The sequence below is a fragment of the Sorex fumeus genome, unplaced genomic scaffold (genome assembly GCF_029834395.1).
Source record: "Sorex fumeus unplaced genomic scaffold, SorFum_2.1 ptg000063l, whole genome shotgun sequence".
Classification (NCBI taxonomy): domain Eukaryota; kingdom Metazoa; phylum Chordata; class Mammalia; order Eulipotyphla; family Soricidae; genus Sorex; species Sorex fumeus.
Window position 1 is genome coordinate 3,986,731 of NW_026606120.1, and position 22,524 is coordinate 4,009,254.

The window sequence follows — 22,524 nt, forward strand, 5'->3', positions numbered from 1 at the left end:
GCCTGATGGTGAAAATGGCCCATTTAATGCAGAGTTGCTAGTATATTTAAAGGACATCTGGTGGGGGTTGAGATATAAGACACAGGTGTGATTGATCATTTACAGAGATACAACATTTGGCAGAGGCAATTCTCTTGAGATTAACACAAAACATTTGGCAGAAGCAAAACTCGAGGAGACACTGTTTCACAGAAACATCTACATTGCTTCTGTCTTTCATTCTAGTTGCATACGTTAAACAATTAAGTTTACTTCTTATCAATTCCTGCAGTGGTTGGATAAACACAGTAAAAGATAAAGATCCCAAAACTTAGTTCTCTGGGCTCTGAGAACAAGCAAGACTTTTACCATAAATCCCAGACTAAGTCTCCTCAGGCCAGTTCAGCTTGTCCTTCCCCATGAGGGGTCCTGTTTCTTAAGTTATAACAGTCTGTATCAAGAACATGCATTTATGCTTTCTAGACTGTCCCATTTTGATGCCGGGGTAGCCACTCACCCCAGGTCTATTCCAGTCCCACAGCGGGACCTCCTTTTTTGGGATGTTATGAACTACGGCAACCCAAGCCTGAGTCAAGTAATTATGACTAGTGCCCAGGAGTAGATATATTTCAGAGTCAATCAACTCCCAAATATTAGGGGTATAGCATTAACGGTCTTTCTGTGTTTAACTGAAGAATACTGCTCTATAGTAAAATATAAAAAGGCTATAGGGGAAATAGAAAAGCAGGTAAAAATACACAGCACTTCAAATACAAAGCACTACAAATACAAAATCCAGAATTACCAGAAAGTTTGGCTTATAAGTAATCAAGACTGACTTGGGGAACTGAGACAATGAGAAGTAAAACACAAAGGGAAGGTTAAAGACAAACTTTTACTAAATTAAGAATGCTAGTAAGAGCACGGTAAGCTTCTCTGGGAGGAGGAAAAGGGGCAATTCACTGATGAAGTCTAAAACATGTAAAGGTGCTTTTTTTTTTTTTTTGAGTCTCACCGGCAATACACAGTGGTTACTCTTGCCTCTGCACTCAGGAATCACTCCTGGCGGTGCTCAGGGGACCATATGGGATTCTGGGAATCGAACCTGGATCGGTTGCGTGCAAGGCAAACGTCCTACCCACTGTGCTATCACTCCAGCCCAAAACACTTAGGGTTAACATCCAACAATTTTGGCTTGTTTCCATCCTTCCTTCTCAATTCCTCGATGTTTATCCCTAAAGAGCTGAGCCTGGCATAATGAAACTCAAAAGACAAGGAAATGGAAGTTAGCAAGCAGTGTGTGCATAAAGATGAGGTTCAGATCTCAAGAGAGCTAACTTCTACTGTTAGCCAGAAAAGCTTCTAAACATACGCATGTAGCACTAGGTACAATAGCTAGGATATGGAAATAACCCAAATGCCCAAGGACAGATGAATAAATCTCTCTTAAATCTCTCTCTCTCTCTCTCTCTCTCACACACACGCGCACACACACAATGAAATCAGAAAAGTGCAGCTTTGTATTATGCAGCTATCAGAAAAGAACTCTGAGAGTTTGCTGCAACTCAGAGGGAATCATGTTAAGTGAAATAAATCAGATTATCTCACTCACTTATATAGAGAAACAAAACAAGGGAATATCAGATAGACAATATCAAATAATGACAAATGACAAATCTTTAGCCTTTGATTGACTCACTGAGATCACCAAGGGTGTGTGGGTTGGAGAAAGAGGTAAACTAGAACTGACATAAGGGTAGTGATGGAGAGTTTTGGACAGTAACTTATACATCAAAACCATAAAAGTTGTCACTATTGTAACCATATTACCTGAAAGTATTTTTTACTTTGTATTTTCTTTTTTGGGCCACTGTTGGAGAGGCTGAGGTTACTCCTGGCTCTGAGTTCAGGAATTACTCTTTATCTTGAGGGTGGAACCCAGGTTGGCTGTGGGCAAGGCAAGTGCCCTACCCACTGTACTATCTCTTCAGTCCTCGTTCCTTTGACTTTCTGATTTAATCCAATTGCATATAATCACAACAGGATTTAATTGGGATAAGTATACAATGCAACAATAAAAAGATACAATTCAATTATCAACAAAAAGGAAGGGTGAGGCTATATTATAAAAGTTCATAAAAAAAAAAGAAAAAAAAAAGTTCATGAAACAGCAGTGGAGCCCTGGATTTTCCTTTATTACTATCTAGACAGAGGGAAGGGTCACTCTACTGAATGAGGATGCCTGGTGTTCCTTGCTAGACCACCAGGTAGTTCGTGGTCCACTGGTGTGGAGTCCAGAAGGCATCTCAAATCTTGCCCAATTCCATGACCAAATTTATACTATCTTTCAGAGAATCACCTGCTATTTTTGTTTGCTAGTCTGTTTTCGAGCCACACCTAGCAATGCTCGGGGCTTATGTCTGGCTCTGCACTCAGGAATCACTCCTTTCAGTCTTGGGGGACCATATGGGATGCTGGGGATCAAACCCAGGTCAGCTGCACTCAAGGGAAGAAGCACCCTACCCATTGTATTGTAACTCCAAAATTCAGTTCTAAGAGCTTCAGAAGTATTTCAACCTCTATTTCCTCATCTTTCACTCTCTTGGCATCCAACACTTTCTTCATACCACTGTAACAAGGTATTCTCCCTTGCCAGTTAATTACAAGTTCCAAGAGCTCAGGGACCTTAACTGTCTCATTCATTTACCTGTCCTAGACTCCAGCATGTTGCCTGGAACAGAGCAACTCAAATACTCAATAAGTATTTGCTGAATGAGGAGATAAAACACAAAAGAGACGAACTTCTGTTGTGTTTGCTGGAACAGAAGTCTACAGACACAAAACATGAAGGGAAAAAAACAAAGTAATGCACTTGCAGCGGAGGATAGCTTCCTCTAAAGAGAGTTGATATTTGGAGGTTCATTCGTGGCAGCCCACTCAGTTACAGGCAACAAATAACAGAGGCTATTCAATTCAACCTTTTGTCATTTATTCTAGGATTCTTTCCTTTCTTAGAAGTCCCTAATATGGGAAGAGAAGAGAAGAGAAGTAGAGGTGGATTAATTTCCAATAGAAGATTGAGATTCTAGGAATCTCAGTATTTAATTATAGGTTTTAGGGGCTCGGTAGTGAGCCTAAAAGTGGTTCTTAATTCTGTTAAGGCCTCATGGGGAAGAACCATTAAAAAAAAAAACAAAAACAAACAAAAAAACCTGAGGAAAAAGGCCTGTGGCTCAATATAAAATAAGGAGTTATTTTTTTTTTTAAAAAAAAAAGTACAAAGTATGATTTACAAAGTTATTCACATTTTTCAGACGAATTATGTTCCAGCACCAATCCTAGGACCAGTGTCTTTGTCCCTTCATCAGGGTTCCTAGTTCCCCCTTTCCATCCCAGCACTCTGAGCACAATTTTACAATGGTTGCTGAAAGGTGGATCTCTTGTTTTCAGTTAAGGAAAGTATTACTCTGACACATCTGTGACATGAAACTCCTTCCAGTCTTGGTTGTCCTAGCTTTTTCCTTGTAGCCTGGCACACAAGGGCAGGCTTTTGGAAAGCAAATTTAAAGAGAGTCCAGTGAAGGGCTCAGTGGCGGTCTCCTTCCTTGAAAAGCTGTAATTACCCAGCAGGTACAGGGTACTGGACAAGCAAGGATGAGTCACAAAAGGAACCTGCATCTTCACCCATAATTATATATTCTGCCCCTATGGAAGAACACTGAAAGACCTAGTGGGGCAGGTTCTACCAGTTCTATATGCAAAACAGGGAAGAGACCGAAGAGGAGCACTGCCTAGGGTGAAGATAACCGGAAGAGGGTTAATTCAAAGTGTGATCCACCGACCAGCAAGCAAAAGCTTGTTAAAAATGCTAAATTACAAGTCCCTTCCCAGACTACCTAAATCAGAACCTGCAATTTAACAAGTTTCTTTGGTGACATAGATACACATTGAGAATCGAAAGACCACGAATATTTCCCCCAAATCTTTTTTTTTAATCCCCCTCCCCCCCCATCTTAAGCTCTTAAGAAAAGCTTTCAAGATGAAGAAGAGCATGAACGGCGATGGAGAATATGAAGGGAAAGGTAAGAAGATGGTTTTCCAAAGAAGCAGAGCCGATTTGGTGCGGGGAGGATGGGGGGGGGGGGCATGTGGGGGAGGGGCGGAGAAGCCTAAATACTGATCTTGGCAAACCTCCAGGCTTCAGATTAGACTGGCCTGGAGCCTCGAACAAGCCAGAACAGATGAGCTGAGGCCGCCAGGTAAAAGTGTCTGTCATTCACCAGTGGGAGAGAAACCATTCCTCCGCTCCATCCTCTTTCGCCCCATCCTCCCATTCCAGTTCCTCCCAGGCTTTGGTTTCCAGTAACCTGGTCAGCCCGATTGCGCCACGATCAGCTCGATCAGGTCTAGTTCGGTTGCTAAGGCCTGGAGCGCAGCAGTCGTGCGGGGGAAGTGACGTCAGGTCGCAGGGGCGGGCTTAACCTACATCTCCCTCTTGTTGATTGGCTGCCAGGAAGTTCACTAGCCTAGATGGCTCGCGGTTAGCCGGCAGGGTTGGATGACATTGTTGTCCTACGCCGGCAGTCCCTGGATCCTTCGTTGTTCTGTCCGCCCGGGGAAAGCCTCGGGGACAGTACTCAGTAAGCATGTAGTTCTCGGAAGCGATGGTGATTAGAACGGCCCGCCTCCGGTTCCTCAAACTAAGTGCTACGGCCGCCTAGGTACTTTTGACCCGACCAAGTGTCCGTAGTCGAGGCGGCTACCCAAATCGCAGGGGATTTTGGAATTTGTAGTTCTGGATTTGTGCTGGGGCGAACCGAGGCTCCTGCCGGACAGGGATTTGGAAGGAAAAAAAATAATAAAAAAGGAGACTTTGAGGACTTCTTTTCCCAAAAGAAAAGAAAGGAGTCTAAATATGCACCCTGTTATTAGCATTTTTTTCCAGGTGCTGACCTGAACCTGGGCCATCCCTTTTCGACCAAAGCTGTTTACTACTCACGGGTAGTAAACAGCTGGGACCAGCCTGCCCAATGGAGACACCTCCAGTCATTCCAACCGGAGACAAAAACAGCTCCCAACCGCAACAACCATGGGAAATGAACGTTCTGGATTCTCCTCAGAGTAGGCAGCAGCCCTCGGAACCACCTACTGAAGTCCTTGAGCCAAGAACGCGTCCAGATCCAACCAACCAAATTCTAGAGACTCTGCAAGGGACTGAGAAACTGACTGAGGGAAACGCTGATCAGTCCCACGGACCCGCCAGTGATGTAGCAGAGCCCCTTCAAATCTCTGCTCTGTGGCACTGCCCGGATGGGAGCTTTGTTAAGAGGATCATAACCCCTGGCCAAGGCTTGGACAAACCCAAGCTGGGCTCCCACTGCTGGGTACTGGCTGTGGGGTTTCCACCGGGGTCAGGAATGCCAGAGGGCTGGTCAGAGCTAACCGTGGGGATAGGGCCGTGGAGGGAAGGAACGTGGGGGGAGCTCACTGAGAAATGCCTGGAGTCCATGTGTCAAGGCGAGGAGGCGGAGCTGCAGATCACTGGGGACTCTGGCCCTCCGGTCAGACTCACGCTGGCCTCCTTCACTCAGGGACGGGACTCCTGGGAGATGGAGGCCAGCGAAAAGGAGACTCTGGCCGAGAGCGAGCGTGCAAGGGGCACAGAATTGTTTCGAGCTGGGAACCCTGAAGGGGCAGCCCGCTGCTATGGGCGAGCCCTGAGGCTGCTGCTGACTTTACCCCCACCTGGCCCTTCCGAACGAACCATCCTTCATGCCAACCTGGCTGCCTGTCAGTTGCTGCTAGGGTTGCCCGATTTGGCAGTCCAGAGCTGTGACCGGGCCCTGGAGCGGGAGCCTGGCCACTTAAAAGCCTTGTACAGAAGGGGGGTTGCTCAGGCTGCTCTTGGCAACCTGGACAAAGCAACTGCTGACCTCAAGAAGGTGCTGATATTGGACCCCAAAAACCGGGCAGCCCAGGAGGAACTGAAAAAGGTTATCATTAAGAGCAAGAACCAGGATGCAGAACTGGCTCAGGGTCTGCGCAAGATGTTTGACTGATTAAAAATGAAGCCTTCAGAGAGGCGCGAATCTCTGACTTGTCTCTGCTGTGAAATTTTTGGGGAGCCCCGAGGGTTTCAGGCAAAAGCTTTCATTTCATTCCTAGTTTGTGCCTTCCTGGTGAGGGGGAGTGGGGAGAGCAGTGGCCTCTGTGTGCCTCTTTCCCTTTTTTCACCATGGAAATGCTCCGTGGGCACACGCGAAACGTTTTGAAGGGCGTATCTAGCTAGGGCAGTTAATCTAGATGTAGCCCAAACTTCGAAATCTAGCGCAGGTTGGGGTGGGTGGGAAGGTGTTTAAAAATCTTGGGAACTACAATTCCCAGGGAGCGCAGAGGCCTATCTTGCGCACGCGCGGCGCTTACACCCGCCCCCCAGGGGGCGGTGCGCGCTCCTGCCCCGCTCCCATTGGCAGGGCCTTGGCAGCGCGTCTCCGATTGGGTCCTGCGCTGTGCTCCCCGGTCTCTGACTGGTCCACGGAGCTTCCGCGACCTCCCCGCCTTTTTTTTTTTTCTCCAGGAGTCAACTGAGAAGTTGACGGGGAGAGGCGGGCCTTGGGAAGCGTCTCATGGTCGGGGGGCGGGGGGCAAAGATGGCGGAACTGATGCTCCTCAGCGAGATTGCGGACCCGACGCGTTTTTTCACCGATAACCTGCTGAGCCCGGAGGACTGGGGTGTGCGGAGTGAGGCCGGGGGCGCCGGGTGGGCTGTGGCATGCTTGTGTCCCCGAGGCTCGCCGGAAGGAAGCGGAGGCCCCGAGTGGCGAGCTGGGCAAATACGGAATTCACCCGTCTGGGGGAGGGCGGAGCAGGGGGCTCTGGTGCATTGAGGGAGATGCCGGAGTTGGGGAGGACCCTCGCCCCCGCGCCCAGCGCACGCCTCGTGCAGTGCTGGGGTCGGGCCGAGGGGCTGAAGTTCTTTGGGTTTAGGTATCACTTTTCAAGTGGGCGGGCGGTGGGTCTGGCCGAGCCGAGCCAATGAGGTGTGGGACGAGGGCTGTGTGTGGGTCTGGAGGCTGGACCACCAAACCAGCACCCCCTGACACCTCGCATCTCTTGCAGATTGCACCTTGTACACGGGCCTGGATGAAGTGGCCGAGGAGCCCACGCAGCTCTTCCGTTGCCCGGAGCAGGATGTCCCGGTATTCCCCGCCCCCGCTTACTTTTGATGGGTGGGACTGATCCCAACTCCGGGGCTCACCCCCTGACCAGACCTCCCCTGCAGCACCCCCACCCTCGCCCCCCGCCCCGTGCCTTCTCATTTTTGCTGTCCCATCTCATCCCTTACTCAGTTTGGCAGCAGTTCTCTGGACCTGGGGATGGACGTCAGCCCCCCTGAGCCCCCATGGGACACCCTACCTCTCTTCCAAGGTAAGATGCTCCAATTCTGTCATCCTTCCAGATTGCCCCATCTTCCCGATGTTTCCCAGAAACGACACAGTTTCTGGCATCCTCACACCTCACCTCCATGAGTTCCTGTATTCCTCCCTTCAACCTCTTCCTATTTTCCTCCCCCTTGCCATGGTGGTGGTGGTGGTGGGAGATGGGAGAGACGCATGTCCTTGGAGCCTTCTTGGACTCTGTCATGCCCTGCTTCCTGGTTATTTTGTAGCCACTTTCCCTCCAGATCTGCAGGTGAAGTCTGAGCCATCATCCCCCTGCTCCTCCTCCTCACTCAGCTCCGAATCATCCCAGCTTTCTACGGAGCCCTCCAGCCAGGTGAGAGTGTCCATCATCTCCCTCCATGTCCTCCCTGTAGCAGACTTGGCTCTGTTCCCTTCCCCCACGTGTTGAGGAAATGACATGTACTGTGACTCATGTGTTGGGGCTTCTCTCCTGCCTTTTCCCTTTAATTCCTTATTTGCAACAACTGCACTCTGGCTCTCTAAAAGTGAAGATGGAATCTTTTTATTTATTTATTTTCTTTGGGGGACACACCTGGTGGTACTTGGGACTTATTCCTGGTTTTGCATTCAGGAATCACTCCTGGTGGGCTCTGGGACCATATGGATGCAGGGGGTTAAACCTGGGTCAACAGTGTGCACTGAAAGTCCCCTAACCATATTACTGTTTCCCCCACGTATGCTTTTCTTTCTTCCTTTCTTTCTTTCTTTCTTTCTTTCTTTTTTTAAGATTTATTTGTCTTTTGCTTTTTGGGTCACACCCGGTGATTCTCATGGGTTCCTCCTGGCTCTACACTCAACACTCAGTGGCAGTGCTTGTGGCAGTGCTCAGGGGACCATATGGGATGCAGGGGAATCAAACCCGGGTCAGTGGTGTGCAAGGCAAATGCCCTCCCAGCTGTCCTATTGCTCCAGCGCCTATTTCTTCTTCTTCTTTTTTTTTTTTTTGGTGGGGTTGGTGGGGTTTGGGGGGAGTTCCTAGGTAATGCTCAGAGGCCTCCAGGGAAGCTCCCTATAATTTCTGGCTTGTACAGGCCTAGAGGTTTGATGCTCAGATCCAGTGGTAGGCAAGGGCCACATCAGCAGTGCTCAGAGGACCAGGTAGTGCCAGGCAGGAACAGGACCGGGTCTTTTCTTTTTCCAACCTCTCTTCACTCCCACTCTCACCCAGGCCTCTGGTGTAGGGGACATGCTGGTTGTGAAGACAGAGTCCTTGGCACCCCCACTCTGCCTCCTGGGAGATTATCCAGGATCCCCATTTGAAACCGTCCAGATCAATGTGGGCCCCACCTGCGATGATCCACCAGGTAATAATGGCTTATTACCACCTCCAGGCTTATCACAGGAGGGTAGGGGCACAGGCAGCTGGACTGGAAGAAAAAGATACTGAAGGGAGATGACTGGATAACTAGGAGAAAATCCAGGGAGGAAACCACAGTAGCACTGGAGAAATGGGGAGTTTTGTTGGTTTTGGGGTCACACCAGCTGACCATCAGTGGTTACCAGGCATTTACTCCTGGCAGTGCACAGGGAACCATATGTGATCCCAGGGATCAAACCTGGGTCAGTGATGTAAAAGGCACATGCCCTACCTGCTGCACTAGGTCTCCAGCCCTGAGTCAGGGTTTTTATTTCTAGTATCCATTATGTAACTTCTTGTTGCTTTGCATTCAAAGAAATGTACTGATAGTTTTGTAAGGATTTGTTACTACTTTTATTTCTTCAGTGTTTCACTGTAAAACCTTTTTGTCTCATTTTTGGTCATACCTGGTAGTGCACAGGGCTTACTCCTGGCTGTGCACTCAGATCACTCCTGGTGTGTTGGGTAACGGTGTTTGGGGGACTCTTTGGGGTGCCAAGGATCGAACCAGGGGTTGACCACATGCAAGGCAAGCTCCTTACCCACTGTACTATCACTCCAACCCCTAAAATTATTTAAAAAAATATTTTGGGGGGCTATATCCAATGGTACTTAGGGGTTGTTCCTGGCTCTGCACTCAGGAGTCACACCTGACAAACTTGGGGAACCATAAGGGGTCAAACCCAGGTCAGCCATGTGCAAGGCAAATGCCCTCCCTGCTGTATTATCTCTCTATCCCTTCTTGAGATGAGTTTTGCTGTTGTTTAGGATATGCTGGTGGTACTCAGGGGCTTGTTTTATTTTATTTTATTATTTTTTTTGCTTTTTGGGTCACACCCAGCGTTACTCAGGGGTTACTCCTGGCTCTGCACTCAGGAATTACTCCTGGCTGAGCTTGGGAGACCATATGGGATGCCAGGGATCAAACCCAGGTTGGCTGTATGCAGAGTAAACGTCCTACCCATTGTACTATCACTCCGACCTTCGAGGGCTTCTTTTGGAGTGGTCATTGGGGCTTGCTCCCAGCAGTGCTTGGGGTTCTATGCAGTAGCAGGCACTGAAGTGGGGCACCCTCAGGCGAATCTCATCTCCCTATCCCTCTAAGCTGATTTTTAGAAATAAGCACAGAAGAATATGTGGACTGGCATGTGCAAGGAACCTGTGTGTGTTCAGTGTGGATATGAGGAGAGGGTTGGGAGATACAGGGAGACAGAGATAGGCGGGCCCCTGCCAGCGGCCTCGTAGCTTTTGTAAGGTAAATCAAGTGAATAACCCAGAGATTGGATAATTGAAGAATTGAGTAGAAGAGTAACGGTTAGGACGGTTGCTCTGGTGGCAGAGGAGGACAGGGGTTTCAGTGAGACAGGACTAGAAGTAGAAGGAGGGGACTAAGGATGACATTTATACAGTTAAGACATTTGGACATTGAGGAAAAGGCAGAAAGAATGAAGTAGAATGATTGAACTGTAGTAACCCATTGGGCACTGGAGAGGGGCAGGAATCAAAGAAAAGGCTTTGGGGCTGGAGTGATAGTACAGTGCATAGGGCATTTGCCTTGCAAGTGATTGACCTGGGTTAAATTCCCAGCATTCCATATAGTCCCCTGAGCACCGCCAGGAGTAATTCCTGAGTGCAGAGCCAGGATAACCCCTGAGCATTGCCGGGTGACCCAAAAAGAGAAAGAAGAAAAGAAAAGGTTTCATCTGGCTAGGGCAGCCATCCATTGATTGATGCTACCATTTGGGGCATTTGGGGGCCATACCTGACTGTGCTCAGAGCTCGTCCTGGTTCTGTGCTCATATATCACTCCTGGTGTTGCTTGGGGGACCATATATGGTGCCAGGGATCAAACTCAGGTCAGCTGTGCAAGGCAAGCACCATATCCGCTGTACTATCTCTCCAGACCATTAAGGAACCATATACTGGATAAAGACAGAACAGGATCCCCAGCTGCAGAGAGGTTAGATTCAGTGTTGGACTGTTGATTTCTAGGCACCTTCAGGGTGTTTTGGCACCATCTCGCCATAGTTGAACTATAACCAGAAGCTTGGGGACAAGGGTGCTTGATGAAGCAATATGTTTTCCTCTTGGGCCTCAGAGAGGACAGGGAAGAGTGGAGAGGAGATTTGGAGGCACAAGCAGTTCACATCCAGCATATTATTAAAAGTTACAAGAGGACAAACAGAATAAGAATCGAAAAGCCTCTGACACCAAGGTGATTGTTAACAAGTTTGCAAAAGATAGCATTGTTCTTTTACTTAGGGAAAATTTCCTAGGGCCTTTGCCCATGACATTGAAGGCTTTGAAACATAAGACGTAATTCTTACTTTTGGAGCTTCTCATGAAAATTGTAATGCATGGTATGAAGGTCAAATAGTTACCACTGCCTGTGCAGTGATTTGAGTGACTGGTGGACATGGAAGGGCATGCACTTTTTACCAGATTCCTGTTTTTTCCTTTGAGATTTTGTATCATATGACTATGACCAATTCAGAAATAAATGATTATTTTGAAAGTTGAAAAAGAAGTGTTGGGGGCTGGAGCAATAGTACAGTGGGTAGGGCGTTTGCCTTGCATACAGCTGACCCGGGTTTGATTCCCAGCATCCCATATGGTCCCCAGAGCAGAGCCAGGAGTAACCCCTGAGCATTGAGGGGTGTGGCCCAAAAAGCACTGTAGCACTGAATACTGTCCTCCCGTTGTTCATCGATTTGCTCGAGCAGGTACCAGTAATGTCTCCACTGTGAGAGTTGTTACTGTTTTTGGCATATCGAATATGCCATGGGGAGCTTGCCAGGCTCTGCTGTGAGGTCGGGATACTCTTGGTAGCTTGCCGGGCTCTCCGAGAGGGATGGAGGAATAAAACCCGGGTCGGCCACGTGCAAAGCAAACACCCTACCTGCTGTGCTATCGCTCCAGCCCATCCAAAAAGCAAAAAAAAAAAAAAAGCAGTGTTGGTGACCAGATAATTATATCCCAGAATGAGAGTTGGGCTCTAGAGATAGTACAGTGGGTAAGGCATTTGCCGCACACAGCTGACCTTGGTTCAATCCTTGGCATCCCATATGGTCTCCTGAGCACTGCTGGGGAGTGATTCCTGAATGCAGAGCTAGGAGTAACCCCTGAGGGTTGCCAGGTATGGCCCCAAAACAAACAGAAAAAGTGCAGTGTTGGTGATTACAAATTACGTGCCGAAATGAGAGGTGGGACTGAGAGATAGTACAGTGGGTAGGTCGTTTGTCTTGCACGAGGCCAACCTGGGTTCGATCCCTGGCACCCCATGTAGTCCCCTTAGCACTGCCAGGAGTGATTCCTAAATGCTGAACCAAAAGTAACTCGTGAGCATTGCCGAGTGTGGCCACAAAACAGTAGCAACAACAACAGCAAAACCACACTGAGTGGTATGGGCCAGCGGCCGCGTGGACCATTGACCTTGGACTGAATCTCCGCATGGTATTGGTCTCACACCTGCTGATTGAGCCGTGAGAGACCAGCCTTTTGGAAGGCTCCAGCGTATCGAGGCTTTGCAATTCAGTGCTGACACAGTAGGAAGGGAACGTGCACGAAGGGACAGGTGGCGAGCCATGTGGCAAGGCTAGTTGCAAAAGTGGTGCAAGAAACAGCTTCCGAAGGGGAAAGAAGTCCTGGGTGAAGGGGCGGCGGGGTGCCGAGCCCCAGTGTGTGCCATGCTGAGGTGCTTCATTTCTAGGGGCAAGGGGAAATGACCCTGCCGCTGGTTTCCTCGGCAGTGCCGACTCACTCTCAAGATTGCTGTCTTCCCCTGCCACTTCACAGATGTCCAGACCAAGCTAGAACCTGGCTCTCCATGTTCCTCTGTCCACTCCGAGGCCTCGCTGCTCTCCGCAGAGTCCCCCGGCCAGGCAAGCGTTCACCTCCCTCGGGCCTCCCTGAACACTGACAATTCCTCCTCGACCGTCCTCACTCACGTGTCTCTGGGATGCCCCCATAGGCTTTTGTAGGGGAAGAGATCCTGGAGGTGAAGACAGAGTCCCCGTCCCCTCAAGGTTGTCTCCTGCGGGATGTCTCAGGCCCCCCTCTTGGAGCCGTCCAGATCAGTATGGGCCCCTCCCCTGCTGGCTCCTCAGGTAACGGTGCCTCCTGAGGCCCACAAACTCTCGCAATGGGCGCAGGGTCTCAACATTCCTCCTTTCCTGCCTTACCCCCTGTGACAGGCAAAGCCCTTCCTGCCCGGAAGCCGCCCCTACAGCCCAAACCTGTGGTGATAACCACGGTCCCGGTACCGCCCCGAGCTGTGCCTCCCAGCACCACCGTCCTTCTGCAGCCTCTTGTCCAGCCGCCCCCAGGTACTGAGAAAGGAGAGAAGGTGACCAACTGGTTTGGCTCACTGGCGCGTTCCCAACTACTGAGCCACCCGACCTGGTGGGTGCTTACGTGTGGGCGTGGTGCCACCTGACTGACAGCTCTCTGCTTTCTCCCTCCTGCCCACTTACCCCAGTGTCCCCAGTTGTCCTCATCCAAGGTGCTATTCGGGTCCAGCCTGAGGGACCAGCCCCGCCGGCTTCCCGGCCTGAGAGGAAGAGCATTGTCCCAGCCCCCGTGCATGGGAACTCCTGCCCACCTGAAGTAGATGTAAGTGTGGGAGATGGGAGATGGGGGGAAACACCAGTCTGTCGAGAGAGGACTGTGAGATGCAGAGCAAGAGAGAGAGAACTGAAGTCAAGTCACTAGCCTTGCACGTGGTAGACTTCAGTTGGATATTTGGCACCATGTATGATTCCCCGACCCAATCAGGAGTGTTCTCTGAGCACAGAGCCAGGAGTAAGCCCTGAGCACCATTTGGTGTGACCCAAAAACTAAAGGAAAAAAAACATGCAGGGAAATAAATGTAATCCACAGAGTGGACCCCTGCCTCTAGGTATCTGCTCTGTAGATTTAGATTCTTAGGGTTTCTCTGTAGATGGAGAGATGGGGGGACTGGCAGTCAATAAAAACCTGGAGGAATCAGACAATGTTGTTTGTGGTGGTAGCTGCTTCCTTGAGGAAAATTAGGGAGCCGTTCCTTCATTACAGAAATTTAAACTGTGGACCCTGCAAAGAGTAATTAAGATGCAGGAAGACCACCAACCAAGGAAACTGAGGTTCCTCCAGCAATCTGGAGGAGGTTCCTCCTACCGCCGGGCTTCTCTCAGCCTGGGGAGAGGAGCTGGGAGTAACTGAACCTCGGGCCCTTGGGTGGCTGTTAGTGGAGGGTAGAGGCCAGAGGCCCAGCTGTGCGCCAGGCAGGCTGGCCTAGCATGCTGCAGGGCCCGCTTCCCCTCTCCCATCCTTTTCCTCCTCCTGACCCTCTGGGCGTCCAGGCCAAGCTGCTGAAGCGGCAGCAGAGAATGATCAAGAACCGGGAGTCGGCCTGCCAGTCTCGAAGGAAGAAGAAGGAATATCTGCAGGGGCTGGAGGCCCGGCTGCAGGTGGTGCTGGCCGACAACCAGCAGCTCCGCCGGGAGAATGCTGCCCTCCGGCGGCGGCTGGAGGTGTTGCTGGCTGAGGTAGGGTGGCTCTGCCCGGGGCTGAGCGAGCGGAGAGGAATGAATAGAGGAGCCTTGTGATGACACGCCCTCTCTCGGCTCTTCCTCTGCACCTTAGAACAGCGAGCTCAAGTTAGGGTCTGGAAACAGGAAGGTGGTCTGCATCATGGTCTTCCTTCTCTTCATTGCCTTCAACTTTGGCCCTGTCAGGTGAGACGCTTTCTGCCTCCCCAGTCCCTTCTGTCCAGACCCCACCTTTACCGCGCCCCCACCACCAGTTTTGACAGCTCAGTCCCTGTCATCTCACTACACACAACTCTGGGGTTCTTAGCCCCAGTAGGGTGTCCACCGAGTCCCTCTGTTCCCTGGTTTCCATCATAAGTGGCATGTTCTGGGGTCCGAGCTGCTGATGTCGTTGATAAATACAGTGACTGGGGAGTGTTCGCTGCGTGCCAGCCTCTCAGATGTTCATTCTTCTTTCTCATGACCCTGTGACCTCGGCGTGTTCTCAGCTACAGGACTATAAGAGATCCAGCTTGTTGTTGTTGTTTAGTGAAGAAAAATGACTTTTAAAGAAAAACAAATTTTTTATTTTTCCTTTTTTTAAGTTGGATCACCATGAATTACAGAGTTACAAAGTTATTCATTATTAAATTTCAGGCATAGTGTTCTAGCACCCATCCCTTCTCCAGTGCTCACTTCCCTCCACTGATGTCCCCAGGCACTTTCCCCCTTCACTATGACCTAGTGTTCCATTCTTTACCTTGTCCCCCAGTGGCAAGCTTCCTACTGAAGGCCAGTTCTCCTGCTCTTCATTTCTGTTTCCTTTGGGCCTGTGGAGTTTCTTTTTTTTTTTTTCCTTTTTTCTGGCCACAACCAGTGATGCTCAGGGGTTACTCCTGGCTCTGCACTCAGGAATTACTCCTGGTGGTGCTCAGGGAGTAGGGGGTGCTGAAGATTGAACCTGGGTCAGTCATGTGCAGATCTCCCTGCCCACTGGACTGTCTCTCTGGCCCCATGAAGTGTCTTTATATTTTGCATGCGAGATCATTCTGCATCTGAGAAAAATAATTTTTTTTTTGCTTTTATTTTACAAAAATTTTTATTAGTGAGACACCATGAGGTACAGTTGTAGACTTACAATTTTTTGTGCTTGGGTTTCAATTATACAATGGTCAAATACCCATCCCTCCACCAGTGCCCATTTCCCACCACCACGGATCCCAGTATCCCTCCTATCCCCCTTTCCCCCCCATCCACCCTGCCTCTGTGGCAGGGCATTCCCTTTTGTTCTCTCTCCTTTTGGTTGTTGTGGTTTGCAAAAGAGGCATTGAGTGGCAATCATGTTTGGTCTGTAGTCTACTTTGAGAAAAATAATTTTACTAGTGAAATTTAGAGATATTTGAGGAGAAAGAGAGAGGGCAGGAGGGAGGGAGAGAGAAGGAGAGACGGAGGGGAGTGACAGAGAGGGAGGAGAAGGGGGAGAGGAAAGGAGGGAGGGAGGAGGAGGGGGAGAGAAAGGGGGAGAGAAGGGAACATGGGGCCAGGGAGGTTCTGCAGAGCCCTTGCTCTTAACCGCCCCCTGGTAACGTGGGGTCCTGGCCTGCTCCGTCCTTCCAGCATCAGCGAGCTCCCTTCATCTCACATCTCTCCTCGGATGAGTGGAGAGGCACCTCGGCCCCGCCGACACCTGCTGGAATTTTCAGCACAGGAGCCACTTGGAGGAGTTGAGCCCCTGCAGGGCTCCCCCCAGGGCCCCGCGGAGCCTGCACCCAGCTCCGTTGGCCGGCCCAGCTTCAGGTGAGAGGAGAGGGAGAGAGGGCCGCTCTCTTCTGCCAGGCTGTGGGTGCTTCATTTCCACTTCTTTTGTTTCTTCTGGTTGCTGCTGCTTGTTCTCCTCCTCCTCTTCCTTCCCTCCCCTGCTCCCACACAGCGTGTTTCGGGCTGAGCCCAGCTCAGTGCTCAGGACTGTGCAGGGCTGGTGACCAAAGCCAGGACTCCTGCATGCAAAGCTGGTGCTCCCTCCCACTGCGCCATCTGGCCCTGCCTGTTCTTCAGGAGCACAGCCCCAGCTGTTCCCGTGCTCGCGGACTCTGCTCACAGGGAGTGCCGGGCCGCTGCTTCAGTGCCCTTGCGTGTCTCCCTCCAGAAACCTGACAGCCTTCCCCGGAGGCGCCGAGGAGCTGCTGCTGAGGGACCTGGACCAGCTCTTCCTCGCCTCAGACTGTCGGCACTTCAACCGGACCGAGTCCCTGAGGTGTGGATGCCTCAGCAGGCCCTGCCCTGCTCTCGGTGTGGGGGTCTCAGCGAGCGTCTCCCCTGCTCTCAGTGTGGGGGTCTCACCGGGCCTCTGCCCTGCTCTCAGTGTGGGGGTCTCAGTGGGCCTCTGCCCTCCTCTCAGTGTGGGGGTCTCACCAGGCCTCTGCCCTGCTCTCAGTGTGGGGGTCTCACCAGGCCTCTGCCCTGCTCTCAGTGTGGGGGTCTCAGCGGGCCTCTGCCCTCCTCTCAGTGTGGGGGTCTCAGCGGGCATCTCCCCTGCTCTCAGTGTGGGGGTCTCAGCAGTCGTCTCCCCGCGCTCCAGAGTGGGGGTCTCAGTGGGCATCTCTCCTGCTCTCCAGATGGGGGGTTCTCATTAGGCGACTCCCCTGCTCTTGAGAATGTGGGGGTCTCAGCAGGTGTCTCCCCTCCGGGGCTGAGTGCCCTGCGTGAGCCCCGCTGCCCTTGCCTCCCCTCTCCCTCCTGATGTGCATATGGACAGTGGGCGTCTTGGCCTGGCGCAGAGCTTTGACCCCTTGTCTGCCTCCCAGGCTTGCTGATGAGCTGAGCGGATGGGTCCAGCGACACCAGAGAGGCCGACGGAAGGTTCCTCAGAGGGTCCAGGAGAGACAGGTAGGGGGAAGGCCTGTTCTCGGAAGCCACTTGGACCAGAACTAAGCGTGCTGGGCTCCCGGGGGCTTCTCGGGGTGGAGGCCGGAGGGATCGGGTAGGTGTGAGGCGGCGTCAGCTTCCAGGGCCGTCTCTCTCTCCCTTTTCCCTTCACCCTCTTCAAATCCTTAGATACTTCTCCTTCCAGAAGTCTCAGCCACGGAAGAAATCTCCTCCAGTTAAGGCAGTCCCCACCCAGCCTCCCGGGCCCCCCGAAAGGTGAGTTGGGGTGCTTCTTGATTCCTTCTGTTTTTGGGTTTTGTGTTGGGGCCATACCCAGCTGTGCTCAGGGCCAACTCCTGGCTCTGTGCTCAAGGATCACTCCTCTCGGAGCTTTGGGGACCGGGGATTAAACACGGGCCAGCCCATGCCAGGCAGATGCCCTACCTGCTGCATTATTGCTCCAGCTCCCAGGAGTGCTTGTTTATTGAGGTTCTTCTGGGTGGGAGGAGCTACCCCCGAGAGCTGCCTCCAGTGGTTTCTTCCTCCCTGATCCACTGGGGGAGCCGGGCACAGGCTGGATCCTCCCCAATGCTCCCTCTGTGCCTGCCTAGGGATTCTGCGGGTCAGCTGCAGCTGTATCGCCACCCGGACCGCTCGCAGCCAGAGTTCCTGGATGCAATAGATCGGCGGGAAGACACGTTTTACGTCGTCTCCTTCCGCAGGGTAAGACCCCCTCCCTGTTCCATCTCTGTCACCCTGGGGTGGGGGTTGAGGGTATCCCAGGAGTCTGGCTGCGAGGTGTGGCTGTAGACTCCACTGCGACCGGCTGAGTGACTGTTCCTCCGCCCTCCCGGCCTGGCCCCTCTTTCAAGGACCACTTGCTGCTCCCAGCCATCAGCCACAACAAGACCTCTCGGCCCAAGATGTCCCTGGTGATGCCCGCCATGGCCCCCAATGGTAACTCTTTCCCCGCTGGATTGAGGAAGCGGGCAGTCCCATAAGAGGGTCTGACCTGAGCTGCTGGGGGTGTGGGGCGGGGAGAGGGGTGAGATGTGTGGGAGGGGGAACAGGAAGTGGGTGTGGGCAGGACAGTGCAGGAACTTCGGGGTGGGGGCTGGAACCTGCCGGAGTTTCCTTGCTCTCCCCTGTTCTGTGGTCTCACACTCATCCATCTTGTCCTTCCCCTCCCATCTCCCTGCACCTCATTCATGCTCCCCTGTCCTGCAACTCCTCTCTCTCCTCCCCGGGGCCCACTCCTTCCTGATCACCTCCACTTTCCTGACCCTTCCCCTTCTTCCCTCCCCACAGAGACACTGTCGGGCAGGGGCCCCCCTGGGGACTATGAGGAGATGATGCAGATCGAGTGTGAGGTCATGGACACCCGGGTGATTCACATCAAGACCTCCACAGTGCCCCCCTCGCTCCGGAAACAGCCGTCCGCAACCCCAGGCAATGGCACCAGTGGCCCCTTGCCAGCCTCTGCCGCCAGCCAGGCCCTCTACCTCGATCACCCTTGACCTCTGTGCTCACACTTGACCTAGAACGTGGGGGGTGGTGGGCGGGGCGACCACATGGGACTGTTTCTGCTTTTCCTTGGGCAGCTGGGAAAGGAAAGCCAGGGTACGGAAGGTAAGCACTTGCCGGGCGGTTTGGGGTCCCCCTTCTCCCATCCCCCCTTGGGAACACAGGGCGCCTTTCATTTCATGAAACCCCAGTCCCCGCTTCTCTCCCGAAGGGTGTCGAGTGAAGTTGAGTTTGGGGAGTATGCACTTCTTTTTTATTCTTCTGTTTTGGGGGTGGGCGTGTGGAGGTGGGCATTGAGTCCCCAGGTGGGACAAGGAGAATTTTTACGTTGTGGAGCTTGTTACGGGGAGGAATGGTGGAGGAATGTTGGAGGGAGAATCATTGATGTCTGTGCATATCTTCTTTTATTTTAAATAAACAACCCGGAGGGCGTGAAAGGAATGGCGGCTGCATTCCTGGCCAGGATGGGGAATTGGGGGACCAGTGTGTGTGGGGGGGTGCTCCTCAGGGCCAGCGTCAAAGATCCCAGCACTGAAGCCACAGCTGGGGTGCGGTGGGTGTGGGATCGCAGGCCTCATGTCATCCCTGTCCCCACCCCTGCAGCGCTGGCCCATGTCTGTGTCCTGCAAGGGGGGTTGGGAGGGATGTCCCATGGCGTGACGGACCGAGGATCCAGACCTGGAATGTGTCTGAGTAAACAGGAAGGCGCAGGGGGCCCCACACCCTTCGGGGTGAACAGCCTCCCATGGTCCCCCCCGCAGACCAGCAGGTTCTCGCCCTCTTGCTTTCCAGGAGGAACCACTCAAACAAACAGCAATGCTGGGGCTTGAGGGCTATAAGCCCAGAAAGGAGGCACCACGGTGGGGAGGGGATGGGGGAGGCGAGGGGGAGGCGATGAACATGAGCTCTAAACTGGAGGAGTTAGAATGCGTGGGCCTTCTAATCAGGGGGACGGGGACCGATGGCGAGGGGCTCACTCAGCCTGGGGGGACCCCGTGGCCACTGGCCCGGCCCTGCAGAAGTGTCCTGGGTCAGCTGGAGCGTGTGGGTTGGGCCTGGGCACAAGGCCTAGATGACTGGACAGGGGCTGCCCGGGCCACAAGCCCAGGCCCGAAGGAGGGGGAGCAGCCTCACGTGTCCAGCCAGGCTCCCCTTTCCCCGTTACTGTGTTTGGGGTGAAAACAGACCGAGTCACCATGACAACTTGGAACTGGACTCCCAGGAACTGCGCCTCTCATCCCTCCAGAGGGCAGCCCCGGCTCCTCAGCCAGCGCTTCCGGTCCCAAAGTCCCTCTGAGCCTTCTGCAGCCTCATTCCAGCCAGGAGCTCGAGGCGAACAAGGAGTCAGATTCCCAACATGGCTTTTGCTCAGTGGCTGTCCCTGACACGGAACCTAGACATGCCAGGCAAATGCCCTACTTGCTGCATTGCTCCTGCCTCTGGGGGTGCTTATTTATCGGTGGTTATTTTGATGGCTTGAGTTTTCTCATCTGTAAAATGGGATACTCAAGACTTATTTTTCAAGGTTGATAATAGGACAGAAAAAATGTTCATGGTGTCAGGAACATAGCACACATGCCTTTTCCTCTTGCACCTTTCTCCATTTCTTTTTGGGGGCCACACCCGGCAATGCTCGGGTTACTCCTTGCTCTCCTTTCTCTGTGCTCAGGAATTACTCCTGGTGGGATTCGGGGGACCACAAGGGATGCCAGGGATCAAACCCGGGTTGGCCCTGTGCAAGACAAGTTCCCTGCCCACTGTACTCTAGTCCCCAGCGCCTCTTTCCATTTTTGTTCTCATTCCCCTTCTCTCCTCTGCTTTGGTCCCTTCTGGGACCCTCACCAGCCAGGCTGTGTCCCGTCACTTCTCTCCCGACCAATACACTCAGGGAAGTGTATTGGTGTCTGCTGCTATTGGATTATGCAGTGGCAGGAGACAGCTGGCACAATGGCATGAATCAATAGACTCTCTTGGGGACTGGGGGACAGGAAGGATGAGAGAGCACCAGGAGAGGGGATGTCACGAGGGTGAGGCAGTTTGGTGTCTGGGTTGCCACCCTTCAGGCCCGTGTGGTCCCCAGCCAGCAGCCACCCCACACCACCTGAGCCTCCACCTCCCTCGCCACCCCCACCCCCCATCTCATTCTGTCCTGCCACCTTCCTTCCAGTTAGCATCTCCCAGGCCCTCGCCCCCTCCTATTTTCTCTAGGCATCTTTCCTGCCTGCTGTCTCGCCACAGGTTGCTGCCTTCTCTTCGGGACCTTTCTGCTTTGGGCATCCCTTTGGTCCTCACCCCTTGGATGCTTCCTTTGTCCTTGGTCTCATCCTCTGCTGACCCTGCGCTTGCCTCCTGCCTTTCTACTTTGTCCACATTCCTTGTCCCTTCCATGACTTCCTCTCTCCTCCCCCGCTCAGCCCTCTCCTTTCCCCCTTCTTGCTTCACTTCCCCGCTCAGATCCTCTGTCCTCTTCCCAGCTGTGGGGGCCGGGGGCCGGGGAGCCCAGGGTTTGCCTCATCGTTCTGCTATGGCTTCTGGAGACAGCACATCTGGATTCCGGGGCCCAGATGTGTGGTTGCCACAGCGACCTCAGTCCCTCTGGTAAATACAGCGCCCACCCGCCCCAGAGCCCCAGAGCAGAGAACAAAACAATTGTGTGACTTTCTTTTGTCACGAGATAGAAATGTCCTCCCTCCACCCGTCTTCCCACACCCATGTCTCGGGCGAAGGAAGTTTTAAGGGTCCCAGCCCTTCTTTCTGTGGCTCTCTGCCCCCTGCCAGCCCTTGTCTCTCAGTCTCACCCATCTCTCAGACCCTGTCTGCGTTCCCTTCCTCACAGCCTTGCACCCCTAGTTTTCAGGAATGGAATGTTGACTTCTCCCCCTACCCCCACTGTCTTCTACTTGGCAAGTTCTTCTACTGAAGCTACAAAATAACTGGATGCAGAGAGTAGTTTCAAAAGTACAGACTGTCCACCCTTCTCAAGTCCTCCCGGAAGCCCCTGCCCTGCATTGGTTTCGACCCCGACTCTTCCATTTTCCTAGAGCTGTTCTTGGCAGTGGGGAGAGAATATAGGTTTTGGAATCAGAAAACTTGCGGGGAGGCCCACCTTCATCCCCACCAGCAGAGCCCCTCATCAAGCAAGCCTGTTTCCTCTGCCACAAAGTGGGACAAAGAAGATGCCGTCTGTATTGGAAAGTGCTTTGTCAACGGAAGCTCATGCAACTGTTTTCTATCTTCCCCTCTCTGGGGCTATGCCTTGGATCCCAGCCCCTGGCCGCTCTTGGTCCCCTCTAGACTTCAGCTCCTGCCCTGAATTGCCCTTATTTGGCTTTGTCTTCCTCCCCGTCTCTGTCTTTTTCTTCCCTTCCTTGCTAGATCATTCATCCTTTATCCTCCTGAGGTCAGGACAGACACTCGGAGGTTCATTCAAGGACAGGCCCAGAGCTGCAGACACCTGAGGGGAAGGTTCTGCCAGCAGCCCGGGCATGTGGCCTTCACAGCAGGCCTTCACGTCCATCCCTGGGTCACTGCAATGAAGGCTCTGACCTCACTCACACAGGGGTTCCCTTCCTGGTTCTTCTCCACCCCATCCTTTCCCAGTTGAGTAGGATAATCAGTTATTAGGCACCAGCATGGTACAATCAATCTGGTTCCTTTCTGATGAAAGCAAACCTATTAAGATGAGCCTGAAACGCAGGGTGTCAATCAGATTTTAGGCCAGTTGTCTTCGAACCTGGAATTGTCTGCCACTGTTTCCAGTGGCTTCCTCGAAGATCTTGAAGCTTGGAAATGGACGCCAGTGCACTGCCCTGAAGCCCCATCTGTACCT

General features: G+C 52.4%; 2 protein-coding genes across 5 annotated transcripts; both read left to right on the plus strand.

The window, feature by feature from the left end:
• The first annotated feature begins 4,029 nt into the window (after nucleotides 1-4,029).
• Nucleotides 4,030-6,066, plus strand: FKBPL (FKBP prolyl isomerase like). Of its 4 annotated transcripts, none has more exons than XM_056127403.1 (2): nucleotides 4,030-4,061; nucleotides 4,925-6,066. In XM_056127403.1, exon 2 carries the CDS (start codon nucleotides 5,010-5,012, stop codon nucleotides 6,036-6,038), a length of 1,029 nt encoding a protein of 342 aa, XP_055983378.1. In that variant the 5' UTR covers nucleotides 4,030-4,061; nucleotides 4,925-5,009; the 3' UTR covers nucleotides 6,039-6,066. The 4 variants fall into 4 exon arrangements, with proteins under 4 accessions (XP_055983378.1, XP_055983375.1, XP_055983376.1 ...); XM_056127400.1 differs by lacking the exon at nucleotides 4,030-4,061 and adding an exon at nucleotides 4,502-4,700 and having other exon boundaries at nucleotides 4,912-6,066; XM_056127401.1 differs by lacking the exon at nucleotides 4,030-4,061 and adding an exon at nucleotides 4,502-4,700.
• A 504-nt stretch (nucleotides 6,067-6,570) lies between these two features.
• On the plus strand, nucleotides 6,571-19,061 carry ATF6B (activating transcription factor 6 beta). Its single transcript, XM_056126956.1, has 18 exons — nucleotides 6,571-6,720; nucleotides 7,099-7,178; nucleotides 7,329-7,407; nucleotides 7,649-7,755; nucleotides 8,611-8,746; nucleotides 12,595-12,680; nucleotides 12,770-12,905; nucleotides 12,993-13,124; nucleotides 13,277-13,410; nucleotides 14,139-14,324; nucleotides 14,422-14,513; nucleotides 15,924-16,103; nucleotides 16,453-16,560; nucleotides 17,111-17,192; nucleotides 17,377-17,447; nucleotides 17,783-17,894; nucleotides 18,044-18,128; nucleotides 18,480-19,061. Exons 1-18 carry the CDS (start codon nucleotides 6,606-6,608, stop codon nucleotides 18,686-18,688), a joined length of 2,130 nt encoding a protein of 709 aa, XP_055982931.1. The 5' UTR covers nucleotides 6,571-6,605; the 3' UTR covers nucleotides 18,689-19,061.
• Nucleotides 19,062-22,524: the final 3,463 nt, after the last annotated feature.